Source organism: Saccostrea echinata, unplaced genomic scaffold, assembly GCF_033153115.1.
Source record: "Saccostrea echinata isolate AGI-Se365-2 ecotype Australia unplaced genomic scaffold, CSIRO_AGI_Sech_v1 ptg000009l, whole genome shotgun sequence".
Lineage (NCBI taxonomy): Eukaryota > Metazoa > Mollusca > Bivalvia > Ostreida > Ostreidae > Saccostrea > Saccostrea echinata.
The window spans coordinates 36,321,234-36,341,974 of record NW_026889758.1 but is presented as its reverse complement, the minus strand read 5'-3'; the positions used below and the strand labels follow the sequence as shown (position 1 = coordinate 36,341,974).

The 20,741-nt window shown below is 31.5% G+C and overlaps 1 protein-coding gene across 2 annotated transcripts in view; it reads left to right on the top strand.

The window, feature by feature from the left end:
* Positions 1-20,378, top strand: part of LOC133183643 (lachesin-like) — a 34,116-nt gene extending 13,738 nt beyond the window's left edge. The window contains exons 2-8 of one of the 2 annotated variants that reach the window (XM_061318577.1): positions 5,155-5,267; positions 10,881-11,100; positions 15,513-15,533; positions 16,121-16,432; positions 16,884-16,910; positions 18,465-18,491; positions 19,768-20,378. In XM_061318577.1, coding sequence (XP_061174561.1) covers positions 5,155-5,267; positions 10,881-11,100; positions 15,513-15,533; positions 16,121-16,432; positions 16,884-16,910; positions 18,465-18,491; positions 19,768-19,877 — 830 coding nt within the window. In that variant the 3' untranslated portion in view covers positions 19,878-20,378. The remainder of the gene's footprint in view (positions 1-5,154; positions 5,268-10,880; positions 11,101-15,512; positions 15,534-16,120; positions 16,433-16,883; positions 16,911-18,464; positions 18,492-19,767) is intronic. The other variant, XM_061318578.1, reaches the window with a different exon arrangement.
* Positions 20,379-20,741: the final 363 nt, after the last annotated feature.

Below are 20,741 nucleotides of genomic sequence, written 5' to 3'. Positions count from 1 at the left end.
CACTTACAAGGCCAGTAAGCAAGTATACTTAAGGAAAATGCCTGTCATACCCTTTCCAACTGATTTATATTGAGGCTAATCCCTAAAAGAACACATCAAAAGAATCAATACAATTGAGTATAGTGCACATCTCACTAATTGACACAGAAGAAGAATTCATCAGGACCTTATTGAAAACAATGGAATTAATAATTAATACCAATCAACCAAGTTGTTTTCATTTAGCTCGTATCACATGACCCTTGGGAGGTTACAGAATTATATCCGGGGGGGGGGGGGCATCTCCAATCCCATGACTAATGACAGCGTTTATTTCCAGTTCTTATTTCCAACATTCTCTTGATGGTGTAAGTAATAGAGTCGCTACAAACACATAATGCCTTATCATCAATTGATCTCTCATCATGAATTATAGAAAACTGTCTGTCCTCAGCGTACTTTTCCAAAAGGATACGAATGTTTGTTCCTTATTTAGAAGTGCTCCCATTTGTATCATCCCAACATGCTGTCATACTACCTTTGGTTTTTTTATGTTTACTTTTTGCCCATTATTGCTAATTAAAAAAAAATATATCGGTACGTTATTTTTTTTCTATATGTATTTGACTATAATCTAACATTGACAAGTTAATTTCTGATAATTTGAAACCTAACTATTTTTAAATTAAAAGTAGAAAATGTATTCTTAAAGTTCTTTAATTTCCATTTTTCAAAGAAAAAAGATTGTTAAATGGGTCATTTATATAATTACATATCATTTTATTACCTCTGGAGCTGTCAAACTGTGAAAGCTCTGACAGATGCAAAAGCAACAATCTGTCGGAATTCCCATTCATATGTCGATTCGATATACAGAGTCTGACACATCTGTGTCATATCTAGATATTTTACTAAAAAAAGACCTAACAACGAAACTTTATGATAAACGCGAAGACCAACTTTTCTATCGTCAAGTTGATGATGTAGCAATATACCCTTATCAACAGCATATGGAGTTTATATCTCCCAGTTGATTCGATGCGCAAGAGCATGCTCCACGTTCTAACAATTTCTAAAACGAGGCAAGCTATTCATAAACAAGTTGATGAAACAAGAATATCAACAGTCTTGTTTAAAGTCATCATTTCGCAAGTTCTATGGTCGATGTAATGACCTTGTCAGCAAATACAATTTATCATTTAGTCAAATGCTGACTGACGTTTTTCATACTAATTGTTAGGACATTATTTGAACACTGAATTTTCTACGGATTTTTCCGTTTGCCTGATCATGACAATGAGCACACGACGAATGTGACCGGTCGACAAAAGATGGTTACTCCTTCATGGCACCCGATCCAACCTCTGATGTATTTTAGAGGTCCATATTTGCTCTGCTTCCGATTGTATTGCTTCAGTGGACTTTTTTGCTTGAAAACTATTCGTTATCTCCATATTTCATTGTTAAATTTGAACAATGCCAAAAGGTCCCTCAATCATAAATCTTACACAGAGTGAATCTTATATTTTGTTCAGGGCGTTTATTATTATTTTTTTTAAATTTTGTTTTAATTTTATTACTTTTTTTTTTACAGTTAGTATCATAACCTTATAAAAACTGTAACAGTTTTGGAGTTAATAAAATCGCGAACTTAATTAATTTGACCCCGTCTTTCAGTACTGTATCAGTGATTTGATTTTTTGTTAAGTTGTGAGAAAACACAGGGCTCTTTGATACCGTTCAGGGTCATACAATATACCCAAATTCTGAATAAATTGATATATATGCTTAACACATGTCAAGTTGTATTAAAAGTAAACATTTGTGAAATAATAAAAAATGTATTTCTGATATCGTTTGAAGATTTCAATTTCACATACATCAGATGCCTTACTCAGGAAACCATTTTCAACTTATAGTCTTTAATATTTGTAAATGTCAAAGTCCTGCTAAGAAACATAACTATAATCATCGAATTAATTAAACCTCAGCCCGGACGTGTTAAAAAAACTACAGTGTTGCACATAAAGATTACGATCACAAATGGGAAGTGTTATCAAGATGTTCCATCTGGTCTTTTGCCGATCATAATTGCGTTTCATTTAGATTGTTTCGCGTCAATTGAGCTAAATCTCATTTCCAGTTTGGCTATAAAATATACTATACAGTTAGCAAGACGTCATTTTTGTACAGTCGTTAACTCTTCTTCTGTTTGAGATCAAAGATATGCAAGTCTACAAATAAACAGGAATCTGAAAAAGTGAGACAATCTTAAAAACGCTAACTATTTCATTTATGTACAAATCAGTGCACAAATTAGAGTAAACGAAACTTGTGTGCATTGTTATGAACACTGAAAGCGAACTTAGCTAGTATTACAGTATACAACATTTCACCTTTTCTCCAAATTTTTTGGTAAAAAAAAAATTCATCTAAAATTGGATTCGAAATAAAGATGAGAATTTTGATTATGTATTCAACTTAAAAAAAGAAGAGTTGCTGGATAATTCAAAAACTTATTAGGACAACAAAGAACTTATCTTTCATACTCGAGCTTACTGATTGAAATACATAGCGATAATTTGGATACCTTCGGTTTTGTACGTACTACAAATCAAACGATAATATAATGTGAATATAAGGACAACAATTGAAAAAAATGTTTCAGAGACATAAATGTCGCTGTTTCATTTTTTTTTTTTTGAATTGACATACATTTCAAGTATCACTGACGTTATTTTCCATTACAGCATTTATTTTTCATTACAGCATTTTTTTTTTCGAGATTTAAAAAAAAACGGGACGATAAGTCAGTAAAAGATAAAATAAACATTCAAAACTTTACCATAACATACAGACAATACTTTATAGTTAACCCCCCCCCCAACTCATAACTTTACCATGCCATACATACCATATACTTTATAGCTAACCCCCCCCCCCCCCCCCAACGTCGTATGTTACATTTTTTGACCCAGGTCAACAACCCCTGTTTAATTTATATTCCAGAATAAGTCAGCAGTGTTCAAGTTGACAAGTGGGTTGTTTTCAAGTCAAATTTTTTTTACATAAATTGTTGCATTATAATTTTTAAAATTTATTTTACAGACAAGTCAATAAATTGAAATTGACCATAGAAGTGTACATGTATTATACAATCCGATGCCATGTTTAATGGAGCTTAAGTACATGTAAATCATACTGGTCGCCTACTTTTGGCGTCGGTACTGTGACTGCAAATTACATGACAAATGGAATATATCACCAGCTGATAATCCGCAATGATATCGCTGAAACATTATAATTAATTTAAAAAAAAAGATGAGGGTCTAATAATGAAAAGGTCCATACAAAATTTACGGCAATGGACTGCTCAGAAAAAAGTTGGCTCTCTCCTCCTTCGTGTTTTACAGGCCTACACGTATAAAATCAAATTGCATGATATATAGTATCAACTATCTAAAAGAAAAAAAAAAGATTTCACTGATTATCAAATATTTAAACTATTTTTTTGTCCATTTCATTTATAGACATAACAGGGTATGGTATGCATACTGCTCCATATCTTTTACCATCTGGAGGAAAAACACGTATGTACGAAACGATTGAACAGTAAAATCTCGCTTTCTCTGAAAAATAAATCGATAGGCCACCAATCATATAGTCATAAAGTATGTACAGATAATACGTCGTAAACCACTCTGTGTGGTTGTTATGATTTTTAGATCATGCAAATGATCGACCTGAAAAATGTAGATTGCATCCTCGCATTTTATCGCACATACCTGCAATCTGCTTTTAACGAATATTTCATGTTTTCTGGGTACATTAGCGCATAGCTCAAGGTGCATGGGTATCGTGCTATCAGTTGGCCATCAATAAAGGTCTCAATGCTTAACAGTGTCACAGATCTCTGATGAAGCAAAGTGTCTATTTTATTTCAAGCTATCTCAATGCTTGACAGTAGGTGTCTATTTTATTTCAAGCTATCTCAATGCTTGACAGTGCCACAGATCTCAAATAGAGGAAGTTGGGTGTCTATTTTATTTCAAGCTATCTCAATGCTTGACAGTGCCACAGATCTCAAATAGAGGAAGTTAGGTGTCTATTTTATTTCAGGCTATTTATAAGTTCCATTTGATGATTCAAAAAAATAGCATCAATTCACACATTTAGTTTGCTGATATTAGAAAAAATGTTTGTGAGCATTGAATCTCACTCAATTTTCGCATATTTTCTTGGTTTAACTTTTCATTACTAATTTTTCATCTCGCTGAATAAACAGAAACCAAATTGTAAAACACGGCTACTCAGAAAATTAAATAACAATGACAAATTGAATATCATTCTTTTAATTGCTTTGTAAAATCTTATTTGTCAGGATTCATTAGTATAACCAGTCAAGAAAATTTCGAAAAAACATCAATAAAATTAAAACTTTCTGTAATTTGCATTCTGCTGCAGAAATGCATAGTGCTATTCATTGCTTAAAATTGTTGATGAGTATTACATTTATGGTGAATTATTTAAAGGCTATTTATTGTGTATCTGCTTTTAAATCATAAGAATGGAGCATATAAACGAAACACATTTTTACAAGTATAGAAAGAGAGAATTAGAACATTAAAACCTAATTGATATTTCTACAGCAGAATGTCAACTTAATCATTCATAGAGAAAACATTTTTTATTGTTGTCTTAAAATCCTTTCAGTCCTCTTAATCAACTTAATGTCATCAAGAAAATGTCAATTGAAGAGCAAAAATAACCATTAATACAGATATACAAAACCCACTCACAGACAAATCATGCTATCGATGTAATTTCTAGACGGTGCTCATTCATAAAATCACTGAGCATTTCCGCCTTCATAGATTGCACTTTCATGGATATTTTGTAGTAAGAATTTCATTTTTTACCTCAAGAACTCTTAGCAATGTACACGTATGTTGATTCTGGAACTATTTTTAAATGTAATGTAATAACGTGACATTGCGTCATTTGGAAAACATTTTAGACATAAATACTTTAATATCCATAAATATCCAGATATCTAGGCTCTTAAATTTTATGCCATTTCAGTTCCAATGATAATTTGCAATTGAAACCACAGCATCAAATTTGATACGACTTTGATACGACAAAGATGGACTCATTATTTGCTGTATTTTTCAGCCTTTACCGACGGCGGGTTTCCGGAATTCGACAACGATCCTAACAATGTTACATTCAATGTTGGGGAAACTGCAACACTTCCGTGTCACGTGGTCAATTTGCAAACAAGATATGTAAGTATATAATTCGTAAAATACATGAAGGTGAAATAGACTGGTTTCCATTCTGAGTATGAAATACGATATGATTTTTGATTGATAATGTTATCATCATAAAACACAAAAAAGGTGTCTTTATGACCAAAGTAATTAAGGAATAAATACCGAAATTCTGTGACTGAACCGATTAAAGCTATATATGGCGTAACTGAGCTTGAAAAATAATGATAAGAGATTGAGTGTAAATATACATGATATATGTTATTTACGTTCAAATTAGAATTTTCACCGATTTTGAGCTTTAATTACCTCACGTTTCTATAGTTAAATTGACTTTAAATTTGTCTGTTATTTAAATGACTGTGGAGTCGGTAAATAAATCGGTTATTGTTTTAAATTTTAAAAATCTTTGAAATGCGATTGATTTAAACTGTGAAATTTACAGGAACGTCCTATCTTTATATAAAGTAATAAAACAAATAGAAAGATCTTTTTAATTTTGGTTACCTCAACTTATCAAATAATACGCCATATACATGTATGACTTCAATAAAATACACTTGAGCTTAAAATAGCTTAAAAAGTTTTAAAACATGACTTTTAGGCATGCAGTGATAGTAACTAGGTTACACGTATACCAATAAAGTGCTTGTATAGAGGATTTCAGGCACGTACACATGTGTACGTGTACCATTGACTCAGTCCTTTAGAATAAATCCAAAAACGTAACAGAACTAAAGAGCACATGAGCCCTGGATAAAAGAGACAATGTAGTCTTTATGACACCTACATACTAAACCTGTTATCGAAAATATGATAATTTCCATATGTTCTATCCAAATCCATAGAAAACTGTTCAACAATGAGAAATTTGGCAGACAGAATTGTAGATCATAACCTACATACTACATAATGACCCGGATATTTGGTAGAAAATATTACTTACAGTTTCATCAAAAATCAGTATCAGATTAAACATAATCACTGTCCACCAAAGAATCACCATATCATTTGATAGCGGAATTCCTTATAAAGGAAAGTAGTGGACCTCAAATACAATTAGCAACATTAATTTACACCCGAAAAGGGCAATTAAATTTATCATCAGTTCCTAATGTAAGACAAACTCTTATTGGATAATGGTGTACCCTCCCCCCCCCCCAAACACACACACACACCCTCACACACCCTCACACATACACACACGAACACTCCTAAAAGGTAAAACGCTTGATCTGCGGCGTTACTCTTTTCTACTGCCACCTGGTAAATTCAAAATTTACAACATGACAGTTCATGCAGTCACTTAAAAGTCTGTCAGTGTCATTCCTTTTTAATAAATATGATGTGATATATTGATCAGAGGCCTTTGTATATCCTTTTTGTTTCAAATAAACTTAAATACAGAGTAGAATTCATGTATGATTGATAACCATGCAAAAAGAAAAAATGTTAATCTCTCTTTCTTCTTGTACACGAACACCTCTACATTATATAGATATGCACCTGATCAAAGCCAGCTCAATTGACCTGAATATTTGATAACGTGACCTTCGGTATACATATGTTTCTTCGTATAAAAATTCTTTAAAACAGATGTTTACGGACATAAAATTCATACACATCATTAAGCAGGCTCAGGAAATGATTGTTTTTACACTTTTGAACACGGTATTTGTTACAACAAAAGTAAAAATATTTCATTCAATTTTCTTAATTTTAGCCCTTTTTTGCCTGCAGCCTTTCAAAGAAATTTTACGTTTCTTGAAATTTTTATTTACCCAGATGCCTTGGTATTGCAAAACAGTTATCGTCAACAAAAAATAATAAACTCGGTCTCCCCCGCTTTTTTAGATAAAAAACTTCTTTTGACATGAAAGAAAAACATTAAACAAACGTTATCATCTTATCCAATTAATTGAGTCTGAAGGAGAGTAAATCAAAACAAAAGGTAAAAGATCTTTGAAAATGATAACTGATTGTCGATAGAATGGATCGTTCCTTTCTGGTTTTCTCTGTAAATTTGGTTGATGCTTATCTTTAGTTTCATTTCGTGTTCTTAGAGGTTGTTCAATAAATTTTGATAGATTTTGAAATTGCTTATAAGGATCCATAAAGATATGACATGATTTTTTTTTAAAAAAAGATTTCCTTTCAAAGTATTATATAATGGTAAAATAAATATGCCATGAAATTATAAAGAAGTATTCTTTCATAAAACATTTTCCCACTGATAGTCTTGAAAACCGTTTGATGATACCACAAAAGAGAACTTGTCATTTAATCTTCAAGGGAAAGATAAAATGTCTTTTTGTCGCGGGCTTTTGCCTTGTCAGGTTCCAATAAAGCATTTATCAGATCCCCTGGGAGTGTTGAGTTTTCTCAATTTGGACACAATAAATCAAATCCGTTTCCATCATAAGAGTACCATTGCTTCTTTCTTTAAAAATAAGAGTTAGACGTTACCTTAGCTGGTAAACTATTGAAATTCCTAAATCAATTTTTTGTAACAAAGGCATAAATCAATTATGTTACATCATATTATTATGGTATTCCAACCTATATGAACTCGGTTGATTTTTACTCAGAAGTCCAGACATTTTTAATACTAGTATCTAGTGGCGGGCGGACTGGCGGGAGTGTCTAATTTTCGCTGTCTCATTTAACTTTGTGCAATTAATAAACATATACGAGTATAATTGTAAGTAAATGTTTGTACCAAAGATTGACATGGTCATTGACTCCTTTCTTGATTTCTTCATTTCTTTTTTAAATGAATTTTCAGCAATGTTTTCATTAAACAACGAATACAGTTTGCAAATTTGGCTAATGTTTTACGTATCAAAATTAGCTCTGGGTTTCCTGCACAAAAAATACTGAAAATATGACAAAAATTCATTTTAAAAGGAGGACAATTTGGTAAAGGATCATAGCCTTCTTTTAACCTGAATTAATTCATTTGCTGTTAATGAAATAAACGCTGGTTTAAACTAATAACATCTTAGGTTTTTTAAGTTGCTATTAACTTCATATGAGGTACCAGAAGATGTTCATCTCAAACATATCATGTCAAACATTGTCCTTTTATGTGTATTTGATAAGATGTGAATGATTTTCTGTTTGCATCGTGGATATGGATTATTTGAGAGCTACTATTTTCACTTGAACAAGTCTTTCATTGATTAACTTTAAACCTAACGAAGAGGTCATATTTATTTTGTAATAAGGATGAAGACATGTGAAATGTTTATTTTTTCACTGTCTTTCTAATTTGAACTTTGAAAGTTCAACGTTTAAATCTAATTTATCACATCTATCAAGTTTAAAATACTAAACAAGTTGCATAAATATGTAAGAAAATACAATATTTGGACATCTGTCATTTGGACACATCGACCGCTCCTTTGAGAGGCCCTGCATAGTTTCTTACTGAACTTTTACATCGTAAATCCATGTACATATTCAGAAGGCACTTATACTGAACATTACTCTTAATTTAAGAGCTGTGGAATAATTCTTTATGTTTAAGATTTCTACTTATGATCACCCACAGCTAAAATTACATGTACTTCTACTCTTCAGACTCTTGTTTTCAAGGATATAAAAGACATGAAATATTTATTTATATCAGGCACCTATAAACTAACATTAGTGTATACATATTAATCCCTGTTTATATGCATATATATCCATTTGTGAATTTTTTTTTTTATAACAATCGCAACTTTTTGCATGGGCCTTTCTGACAAGGGGAAAAAACAACCTCGAATGTGTTACGTATAGTACGGAAATTGTATAAGTGCCACGTAATATTTTGTTTAAGTTGGTAATTCAAACTTTAAAGTTGGCTTTTCCAACTTTAAATTGGTAATTCCAACTTTAATCTTGGCTTTTCCAACTTAAAAAGTTGACTTCACCAACTTAAAAGTTGGTAATTCCAACTTTAAAGTTGGTAATTCCAACTTTAAAGTTGGTAATTCCAACTTTAAAGTAGGCTTTTCCAACTTTAATCTTGGTTTTTCTAACTTTAATTGAGCTTTTCTAGACCTTATCATAGCTTTTTTTTCCTTTATTTTAAATTGTTACCAATTTTATTAATGCTTAATTAATACACTTAAATAGGTTGGTAATTAATCTGTGTCAATCATTTTTGGATGGAGGCTCTTAGAGCGTAAAGTTGTGTTAGCATGACGACGTGTTTGTGTTAGCGCAACGGTGTGTTGTGTAAAGTTGTGTTTAGCGTGACGGCGTGTTGTGTGTTAGCGCGACGGTGTGTTGTGCAAAGTTGTGTTAACGTGACAGCATGTTTTGTATTAGCGCGAAGGCGTGTTGTGTAAAGTTGCAATAGCGTGATGACGTGTTGTGTAAGCGCGATGGTGTGTTGTGAACAACAAATTAGTGCATTGTCACTTCACGTTAGCGCATTGTTCCTAACGCGCTGTTACACTTTTGTAAAAAGCCCTATCGAGACACCATTGTTTTCTCATACTTAAGCCATTCCTCCTTAACCCTGTACTTAAAAAAGAGCCCACAAAAGTATCCACATTTTTTAAAGTTATGCTTCTAGTTTTCAGGTGGAATTAATGTGAATTGCTTTTTATTCTCAACAACCTGTATTGGCAATTCACCGTTTTTTAAATATATAAATTGTCGTATTTATGCCTCCGTCCTTCAGTACTTTCAGTACTTTGATTTAACTTGGCCTTCCCTATTACCTTACATATAACTTCCAACTTTGTAAACCCTGATCATGTTTTTGGTCCATCTTATATAATTATACAGAGAATAACTTCATACAACTCCGTACATGATAGTATTTCACCCAAACGTATTTAAGAGCTAGATCAGACATATATTTTGTTTTGTATGAGAGAATAAGCTTAAACAAATATTATTTGGTGTTTAATATATGGTATGAATCAACACTATAATACATGCTACAAATGCAACTGAACTAAATATATCAATTATGCATGTAAAAACACGATTAAATAATTCCTTCTTTCATCATAATTTCATAATTAAATCGTTTCTTTCCATTTTAACTACATGTATAAAACAGCAACACGAGTCCAGCTACAAAGTATCTGAATATAATGCATAAAGCCGTACAAAGATAGAAAAGCCATAATTAAAGATGGAATTACCAACTTCAAAGTTGGAAAAGCCAAGATTAAGGTTAGAATTACCAACTTTAAAGTTGGAATTATCGACTTTAAAGTTGGAATTACCAACTTTAAAGTTGGAATTATCGACTTTAAAAAAAATTACGTCCAAGACAACCCTTTTCCTAAACTTTGAAATAAATGTAGGGAGACCTCTCTGTAGGGTATGGAGCTTAACTTCATTGAATGTAATGATATTACCTAAAATATACAGTGTACTACAGAAGAGACTTCCAACTCCGTCTATCCAATACTTTAATAAATAGGATGCGAGTTTTTTAAAATAGATCTAGATCTTCTACATATTGTTTAAATTTTTAACATCCGGTTAACATCCAAGCTTGCCGAAAAGACCCGAGAAGATGCGATTGCTCTTAAGAATTGGCATTTAATTTAATAAAAGTAAAAAAGTATTTAATTTAATAAAAGTAAAAAAGTATATATTTTACTTTCTTATTTTTAGCTGTACTGGATGAGGATGTCCGAACCTAACCCTATTACTGTTGGAACTTTTGTTTACAGCCCGGACACACGGTTCTCCGTCAGAAAAGACCCTACCTCCACACACTGGGATCTCAGAATCCGGAATGTGAAGCCGGAAGACGCGGGTGTATATTTTTGTGCTGTTAGTTCCGGAGAGAGCAGAGAAAAATACCGGAGACTAATCAAACTTAATGTGAAAGGTATATAGAAAATAACAGGAATTACTTAATATAATGTTATTTGGATTGAGTCTCTAAAGTCTTGATTCCTTATTGAAAAAATACTAATTTACATTGAATAAAAATGATAATATAAGTCGATATATTTTCTACCCTGTTGTAAAATTGAATTTTGTACATGTATCATGTACGTTTTCACTCACAGAGAAGTACACCGTATAAAAAATGACAAGTCGATATATTTTCTAACTCTGTTGGAAAATTGAATTTGGTACATGTTTTACGTTTTCAAAAACAGAGAAATGACTCATACTAGCATGATCAAGGATATTTTGCAAAAATTTTAATTTCACAGACGCAGAATTTCCAAATGTTTATCATTGAAAAAAACTGACGAGAAATATAACTTTTTCATAAATATCAAGACTTTTTTCTCAGTTATAGCCATTATATTTTGTTGGTTGAGGATTTATGCTAATAGTTTAACTAACCATTAACTTTGACAAGTGTCACGGGGTAAAACACTTACATTTATAAAAGCCGTAAATGGTAATAGGAAAATAATAATTCCAGCATTGAAAAAACAGACATTTCGGAAACGTTTATGACTTTGTATGAAAAATGCTAATTGAATTGCATATACTCCATATTCCCCTAGGATCTGTCCATAATGCAAATGCCTCGGATCCAGAAAGCTGGACCATTCATTCAATCGACTGCTTTAGAATACTGACGATGTCAATATGGAAAAAAATAAATCATGTGCAGAAAAACAAATATATATAGACAATTCGATACACCGGACTCGCCGAAATGCACTATTTGCGCTGTTTTATAAGTATTCAGAGGTTAATCGCATGTCAGGGCATTAGGTGCAAAATCCTAAAATAACCGCTGAAGTAAAGTAAAAGTGATGAAATTGTATAGTTTAGTCTAATATTGCTTTTAAAAGTGAAAAGTGGGGTAATCTATTCAAATTGCATTATCTCATACGACAAAAATTATTAATTTCTACAAAAATTTAAACATGAAATATAAAACTGTGTATTTTAAAAGTTGAAATAATTCATAATAATTTGATTAAACTGCATATTAGCTATACTCATTGTGCAGGCAGATAAGTGGATGGTTCTAAAACCACAAGAACGAGGGCAGCCGAACCTGTAGAGCGCTAAGAAAGTTTTACAGGCCTTATAATGAATAAATCTTGATAGTCGTAATATTAATTGACGTTGTTCAATCCAACATAATGGCTGAATGGTGTATGATGGACGATAGACCGTGTTAACGATCAGTCCACTGTAAGTGGCCAAGTATGCTGTAATGGACGCTCGAGAATAAGGAACGAAAAATGATAATGCCATTGTTCTCCTAAAATGATTAATTAGGATGAAACAACACTCCGAATCTCAAGGAGTCGACCACAATGCACAAGGTTGCTTGACCTCATCTAATATTGATACTCATGTTTAAACATACAAAGGTACCAGCCTGAATAAGCTTCTCATAGATACACAGGCAATTGCCGAAACCTTATAGCACCTTTTAATTATTAAATTATTTTGACATAATTTTAGCATTTTGCTGTTAAAAACATGTAGTTACATTAGGTCCCATCAGACATTATTGTAAAGGGGGGGGGTATTTAAATATTCTTGTTCAAATATTCTTATTTTGTCCTTCAATGGCTCCTAAAATATGTAAAATTACGAATCGACGGATACTCGGTAAACACCTTTTTAGGCATTTATAAATTTCAATTAAAAGTTTGAAATGATAAAAAGGATTGTGTGTTTCCTTAGCATTAGCCTGTCTAGAACAGATAAATCATACAGATCTCATGATCAAGGTATTGCTTATATGGAATATGAACTAAACCTTTGGCGATAAATGTTGAATAAGAATGCTTTCCTTTCTAAAGAAATAGTTCAGAAAATTCACAGTTCTTGTAAATCAAATGTGTAAAATCAAAATGATGCTGGAGTTCATCATTGAGAATTTATATATATATATATATATATATATATATATATATATATATATATATATATATATATATATATATATATATATATATATATATATAGGGGTCCAGGTCTTCCAAAAATCTGTTGGAATTCCGATTGGCAAAAATTGTAATATTTTACTAGTCTATCTGTTTTTTTATATTCCTATGGACTATGGAGTAGAAATCTTTCAAAAACTTCTACATAAGTAGAAGAATTCCCTTACGGTGGCCTTCAATTCGATTAATTTAGGTATATCGACGACGTCTTTTCAATTAACAATTATAGTTATTTTCATTCTTATTTCGACTTCATATATCCAAGTGAACTTGAAATAAAAGATACGTACCACGGAGTCTGCTAAATTTGTTTCATATTTTAAATTTTTAATGGCTATAGAAGTTTAAGAGCAACCTACAACTAAAGCATATCACAAGCGGGACGTTTTCACTTTATTCATCATCAACTCCTCCTATTTATGTAGTAATACTTCACTTTCACCTGCATTTAGTGTTTATGTCACCCGATTTGGTATGGAAGAGCATGTTCTGAGTACGATCAATTTTTGATTCGAGGCAGGATACTAACAAGTTAGTTAATGTTACAGGTCTTTCAACAGTCTCGTTTAATGTGAAGCCTTATTCGTTTGACGTCATATTGTAAACCAGAAATGCTACTACCTTGTACGGTTTACTTCCCCCAAAATTAACCACATATTCCCAATTGTTTTGGAGATTTCAATGTTGTATTCTTCTCAGAATATATGACAAAAGGCTGTTTTTAAACTATGGGTAAAAATAAACTGGCTATATGTGTACCTGGCTATACGTGTTTGAATTGTGTAGAGATGCATCTTTAATAATGAGATGTTGATCTTCAGTAAAGAGATTTCGATCTGTGTAAAAGTGCTTCATTAATTGTCTTCTTAAGTGAAATTTTTATGAAATATAAAAATGTATTTAAAGTTGATTATTTTAAAAGGTATGTATTTTTTTCCGATTTCTACACTTAGAGATGACATTCTTACAAAAAATGAGTCTTAGTGCAAAAATGTAAAATTTCTATCATTCGGATGTAAAAACACACATAATTTTCAAATAATTGCGATTACGTATAATTTTTTCCTAATGTATGTTTATTAATGTATTTCCCGATTTGGATTTTTCTCAGATTTATACAAATATTTGAAATTAAACATTTACATGTATGAAAATTGAAATGAAATCTATATGATGCATTGCATCATCAGTTTAGTGCATATGGCTTTAAAAAAAACCGAGGGATAAATTTAAATTAATGTATCATTTAATTCAAATTATTGATATGTAATTCTTTCATTGTCCTTGTTTTCTTTTTTTAAAATATAGCTGGAAATTATTTATCTGAAATGGATTCTGCCACAGCAGGGTTGGTCTGTACCCCCAACTTTAAGTGGCACTGAAAAAAATAATACGATGATAATGACTGTTTTTCCATAAATATGTTTTATGTGAGTTAGTTAAAAATGATTAATGTTGAAAAAAATCCCCTCAGAAATTAACCCGAGTATGGCTCTTTCTTTAAGTCAGTATTTCACAATTTTTATTTTCGTTATAGTGACCTTTTTAGGAAAAAAAATTTATTGTTGAATCGGTTTTTGACTATCGATCATGTTTCATACGAATTGTTAGACTTATTTAATATCAATTTTGACAACGGATTACTCCGTTCTTCTGATCAATACATTGGGCTAACAGCGGATGTGACCCGTCGACAGGGGATGCTTACCCCTCCTAGGCATCTGATCCCACGTCTGGTGTTTCCAGGGATCCATGTTTTAGCCCTGTTTTGTTGTATGAAATTGATCACTTTTAGTAATCTTCACCTTTTTCATTCTCCATATCAAACTCACGGTCCAAATTTATTACAATAAAGAAGCATTTAAATTTTTTTATCTTTGTAATTAAAAAACGAACAAGTATGTTCTTTTGTCTGCTAAAGAGAAAGTCGTCTATCTTATCACAATCGTATTTTTGATTGATAATTCACAACTTAGTTTCATTCTAAACTTCGTAAATCCAAACTCAGGATCATGGAAGTACAAAATAATACAGTGATTGATGATAACTCTTGTATAAATTTCTCCTGTATAAACTTCATTGTAACGTTATCTTTTCCCAGTAGTTTTTATTGTAAACTGTTTGCATGACAAAAAAGCCTGTTCATAACATCTATCATTGTAATGACTAGCGTAAACATCCTGGCTCAATTCAATGTGTCAGTAGATGTTTCATATGGTCATAAGTTATTTTCAATTACTCATCAAGTAGCACAGAGCAATGTAATTTGATGTGTAATGAAATATTTACACACAACTTGAACACGCAAAACCTCGAACACTGTGCAACTTATCTTCGTCAGTCTGTTTTATCAATTTTTTATTTGCAGAAGTCACGACAATTCCACCAGGTAAGTACATAGTTTTAACTTTCCAGCCTTACTGTCGTCTGCTACTAGCATCAAATTCATCAACAGCTTACATTTGCTACTAAACATGCAACAGGCACATTTTCTTTAATATCAAGCAAATGAGAATGGCAATTCCATTACTAGAATATTTAACTACGTTTCATTACGAAATTAGAACGGATACTGTGTTTTTCCAATTTATTTCTCATAAAACATTACAGCTTAATTAGAGTTCACGTAATCGGCTTTTTATGTGTTTCCGTCTTTTTCTGTGATGTGTCTTGGTGCATTGGAACATAGATTCAAAACTAGCTTGCTTCAACCCTTATTTCGTGCAAGGCTTGACATCATTCAATATTAATATTATTTTAGTTTTGCTATCTATAGAAAATGTACCCAATAAAGCAACATTTCAGTAAGGTAAAAATTTCAATCTAAACATCCCATTTTAGACTCTTTGAGAATGCCCTTCCAATGGATGTTTGCGAAAACCCCACATAAAATTGTGTGTTGTAATACAAACTTAATTGCCTTTTAATAGTCCAACTTTTTATGTTCTTGCATTTTGCCATTTTCTAATTTTGCAGGCATAATTTTAAATGGATCTGAATTTGTGAATAAAGGTGATCCATTGGTACTAGAATGTCTGGCTACTGGATTCAATCAGATGTCCGACTACTTAGAATGGTATAAAGACGGCAAAATAATAGACAATGGTTACATATGGAAACATCATCGTCTTCGAGGACGAGCAATGAACATTACGGATTTTCATTTCATAGAAACAAAAACACTTAAACGTGTTTTATATATTGCCCGAGTCACAATGGAAGATTCGGGCACTTATATGTGTCGGATCTCAGATGATATAGCTAAGAAGACAGTTCATGTTCTAGATGGTGAGTGTGAGCTTACTTGAAATTATAATACACTGATTCTCCCTTCTCTTTAACTATACACGTAATTTCATAAGCAGTTTTGTTTGTTGGTGTAAAATATATTTTTCAGTTTCATCAAGATTGGATTATTTCGAAAAATATTATACATGTAATATGGTGGAGGGTGAGGGATTTATGTCGAAGCTACGCTAACATATAGCTTTCTCCTACCTACTAAAAATATCCTATCATACATTAATCATATGACATGATTTGAGTTCCGTCTATCACTTCCGTCTATCACTTCTTATGAACTCATTGACTTGTATCAGTAATATTCAAAGGTCTTCATTTGACTTATATCACTAATATTCAAAGGTCTTCGTTTGAAGATGTTGTCTACACTACAGCAGAACTTTAAAACATTGAAGATTTAACTTTCATCATTGATATTATTTTATTTACATTTCAGAGGGATCATCAAGTATTGATAAAAGAGGTGAGTCATTGCTCCTTTGAGAAAAGCTTAATTAATATATCGATTTGAATTGAAATTCAATTTATGTTAGTACATGAACATAAAGATCATTTAAATTTATATTACTATAAAAGTGTTTTATAAAATGCACAATACTTTAAATCTATTATTCTGTTTAGAGCTACCTATGTGATAGAAAGTTTTCAGTTTGCAAATATGAATTTAAACATTTAAATATGTTTCAGATTGGATTTAATATTTAAACATTTAAATTTTAATATGAATTTAAAACATATAACGGTGTATATACGTGTACAGTTTCGTACTTTTTAAACTCACATGGTTTTTCGCACAAATTAAAATCACATTTTTTTTGGTTATTGTTTTTGTTTTTGCTGTTTCTTGCCCGATACAGCTGCCTTTGTATCTGTTCTTTGGAAAGTAGTATCTTTTTGCAGGAGCGTATATGTAGCTCTCCATTTTACTCTTTCTTATAACTTTTATAGAATTGTCGTTTTACTTCATTAAGGATATAATGTTTTATTTTACAATCTTTTTCTTCAACTTTCGCACTGAATCGCCTTTCCTGTAATGCTAGATTCTTGAAGACTCTCTCTTGACTATGGGTGACTTTTTTCCCTTGCCTATAGACACGGTACCTGTATTTTGTATATTTATGACATTCACATGACTTCATGACGCAAGATGATAACACAGCATTTCTCTTTAATCTGCTCAACTGCTTTCCATGTTAAAAAATAGTAACAATTTACCATTTTTAATGGATAAGCAATACTTCATTATCCTCCCCTTTGGTTTCCATCCGCAGCTGTATTCCTTTTCGGTGCTACATTTCAATAAAACCAAGACGTGTTTAATAAATGAGCAAAGTATTTAAAAAATACTTACCTTAAAGAAGTCAATTTGAAAAGAATTCAACCAAATTTATTAATTTAATTTGTAAATACCAATAGTGGAATTATCGTTGTTGCATCGTACCATTTATTGATCAACTCCCCTTTATAATATCGACTTTGAAAAATTATAATACTTATAATATTTTTCAATGTTTTCCCTTGACATGAGATAACAAATACGTCTCAGGGTTATTTTGTTGTACTTTGGTTAGATAATGTTATTATTATTACAAGTTTGTGCGAAAAACCACGTGAGGTTAAAAAGTACGCGGAAATGCATTTCTTCACGTATGTGATACACTGATACTTTATCATGTAATTTTTTTCCTAAGTAAGACAATTTCTTGCAATTGATCCTGTGCAGAATTTTGAAATAGTAAATTAATTTGATATTTTTACTTACATAAATTGATGATCGATTGTTTCATTCATATCCCTATTCTTGCAACATATCAGAATACATATATATATTGTAGAATTATATATTCGTCTCAGTTGCTCAAATGTTCATCGGTTTTTCTCTCGACAAATTATGACGGTTACTGAACCATAGTTATCATATATATTAGGAACATTAAAGAATGGTCGTATATTTAATTGTAATATAGTTTCAGTCTTTCGGGTTAATGCTCTTTTGTTTATTTCCTGCTTCTCTCAGGAGATCATGATGCTGAATTCATTCAAGGTAGGTCAATGGTCCTCCAAGATTAAACCAAGTTCCACCAATAGACTACTTCTTTTATATGTATATCTCAAAATTTGTTTTTTGGCCACCTTTCTGGGGAACAAAAATTCAATGAATCAGTAAACACAACATTCATTGTATTGTTTAAGCTTAATACTTTGTTAGCATAATAATAAGGATCCACGTTGTAAGTGTAATAAAAATTCTTTTTTTTTTCAAATAATAAAAATCTGAACCAGGCAGAACAATAAAAGAAAATATTAAAAATAATGTTTATTTTTTCTATATCTTCTTTTATCGACATTTATTACATACTTAGTAATAAGTACAGGTTTTTTTTGCATATGTGATATGCCTGATGTCAAAATAGCGTAAGAGCTTTCCGGGCTGATATGAATCCTGCAGGGCTGATATGAATCTGAAGGCCAGATACGGATTTATATCACACCCCTTGTAGATTAAACCTTTAAAACATAATATGTGATAATACATCTATTTCTCTTTGACATTTTCTGTAAAAAAAAAAATAAATAAATAAATAAAATAAAATAAATTACTGGAATTTGATACACTAGTCGTTGATAATTTATTTGCTAAAGTGGATATGTGCTGTATGTTATTACTAAATATGTAATAATCAAAACAAAACATACCATTTTCCATAACGCACCCTGAATCAGCCTGAGGCACAAATATCAGCCAGAGGCCGAAGTGTGAAAAAATAACACTTTTATTCCATTCTCCTATTGATGAGAGCATAATAATTGAATTAATGCGCGCATCAAATCATATAATTCATTTATTGCGCCCACTCATACAATTTCATTCTCGCATCAATCACTACGCAATATTGGAGTTTAAGTAAAATAATCTTTAAAAAATTCAAGATATCTTCAAATACTCGACGTTATAATTTTTGATTCATAGATAAGTTTATTTCATAATGAATATGAAACATGGGCACATTAGTGTTTTAGGATATGTTTATAGATTGTGTGTGACTGCTTTAAAAATGATCTGTTTTGTCTGGACTGAAGAATGACAAACATACAGCACAGGGTCATCAGATCTACAGAATACATAGTGAAGATTAAATATTAAAACATGTATATATTCTTTCTGTTGTCCATGGACACAAATTACAATGTCATTCTCTATCAAATTCCAAAAGAGTTTTAATAAATTGAGTTTGAACATTCTGTAAGCCATATTGATTGTTTTGGATAGCTTTTATTCTTGTTGGAAGACCTGTCATAGTTAATTATTGTATTTTTAGAGACGTATAACTCTGGGAATAGCATAGAAGTCCCTTGGGCCGTGAGAATAATGACCTTTATTATGGAGGAGGTCGCCATTGTAATATTTTGTCATCTGCAAGTGACATGACGAAAATTAAGACCTCTCTTGGCAAACACATTCAGCCCAAGGTTGAGAATACCCTGGACTTTTAAAGAGAGGATATTTGCTAGAGTCTGAACCGAAGAGGTAACGATGTGTTTTCTAAAAATGATCAAATAGAAAATTTGATTGTGCCATGTTACATTTCCTTCTTCGTCATTCCTTACCGGAAACGGATGATCATAGAGTGGAAAGGAATAAGATAAAATGACGACGGGAAAATTTCTGTGCTTTGCGAAACCACTATTCAGAGTTTTGCCAAAGCATTGACACAAAGATGGATTTTGTCCAAATAGTCTTTCAGATATAAATTCACTCTCATGTGTAGGATAATTTCATGATGGTGTACACGAAACTTAGCTGTATAAAAAAGAAATTATTTTTGTGATCACTTCCATTTATCTGTAGTAGAATTATAATTCTTTTTAAAGTATTAACTTTAGTTTATTTTACCATTTCATTGCTTCATTTTCAGTCATTTCTGTTACATCTTGAGCTACTGTTATTTATCAAATAAAGTTACTACGATACATGTTTGGTACAAATTTTTTAAGTATCTTTAACACATAGGAAACATTTCACAATGTATACTGCGATTGACGGAGTTTTTATGTGTCAAAACAGCGATATCATAAATCCTCCAAATTGCAACAATTGATAGATCTTTTAGATGTGTCTGCAATATCGATCATATTCAAGAAATTTTCTAACGCAAAAATGGCAAATACAGATGAGTGGGGATGATATACAGATAAATTACTGTTTTGCCAACTAGACGACCAAAATAGATAGAAGATATTCTTATCACTTAAGAAATTTATTTATTTGTTATTGATATTAAACAATTAGCCA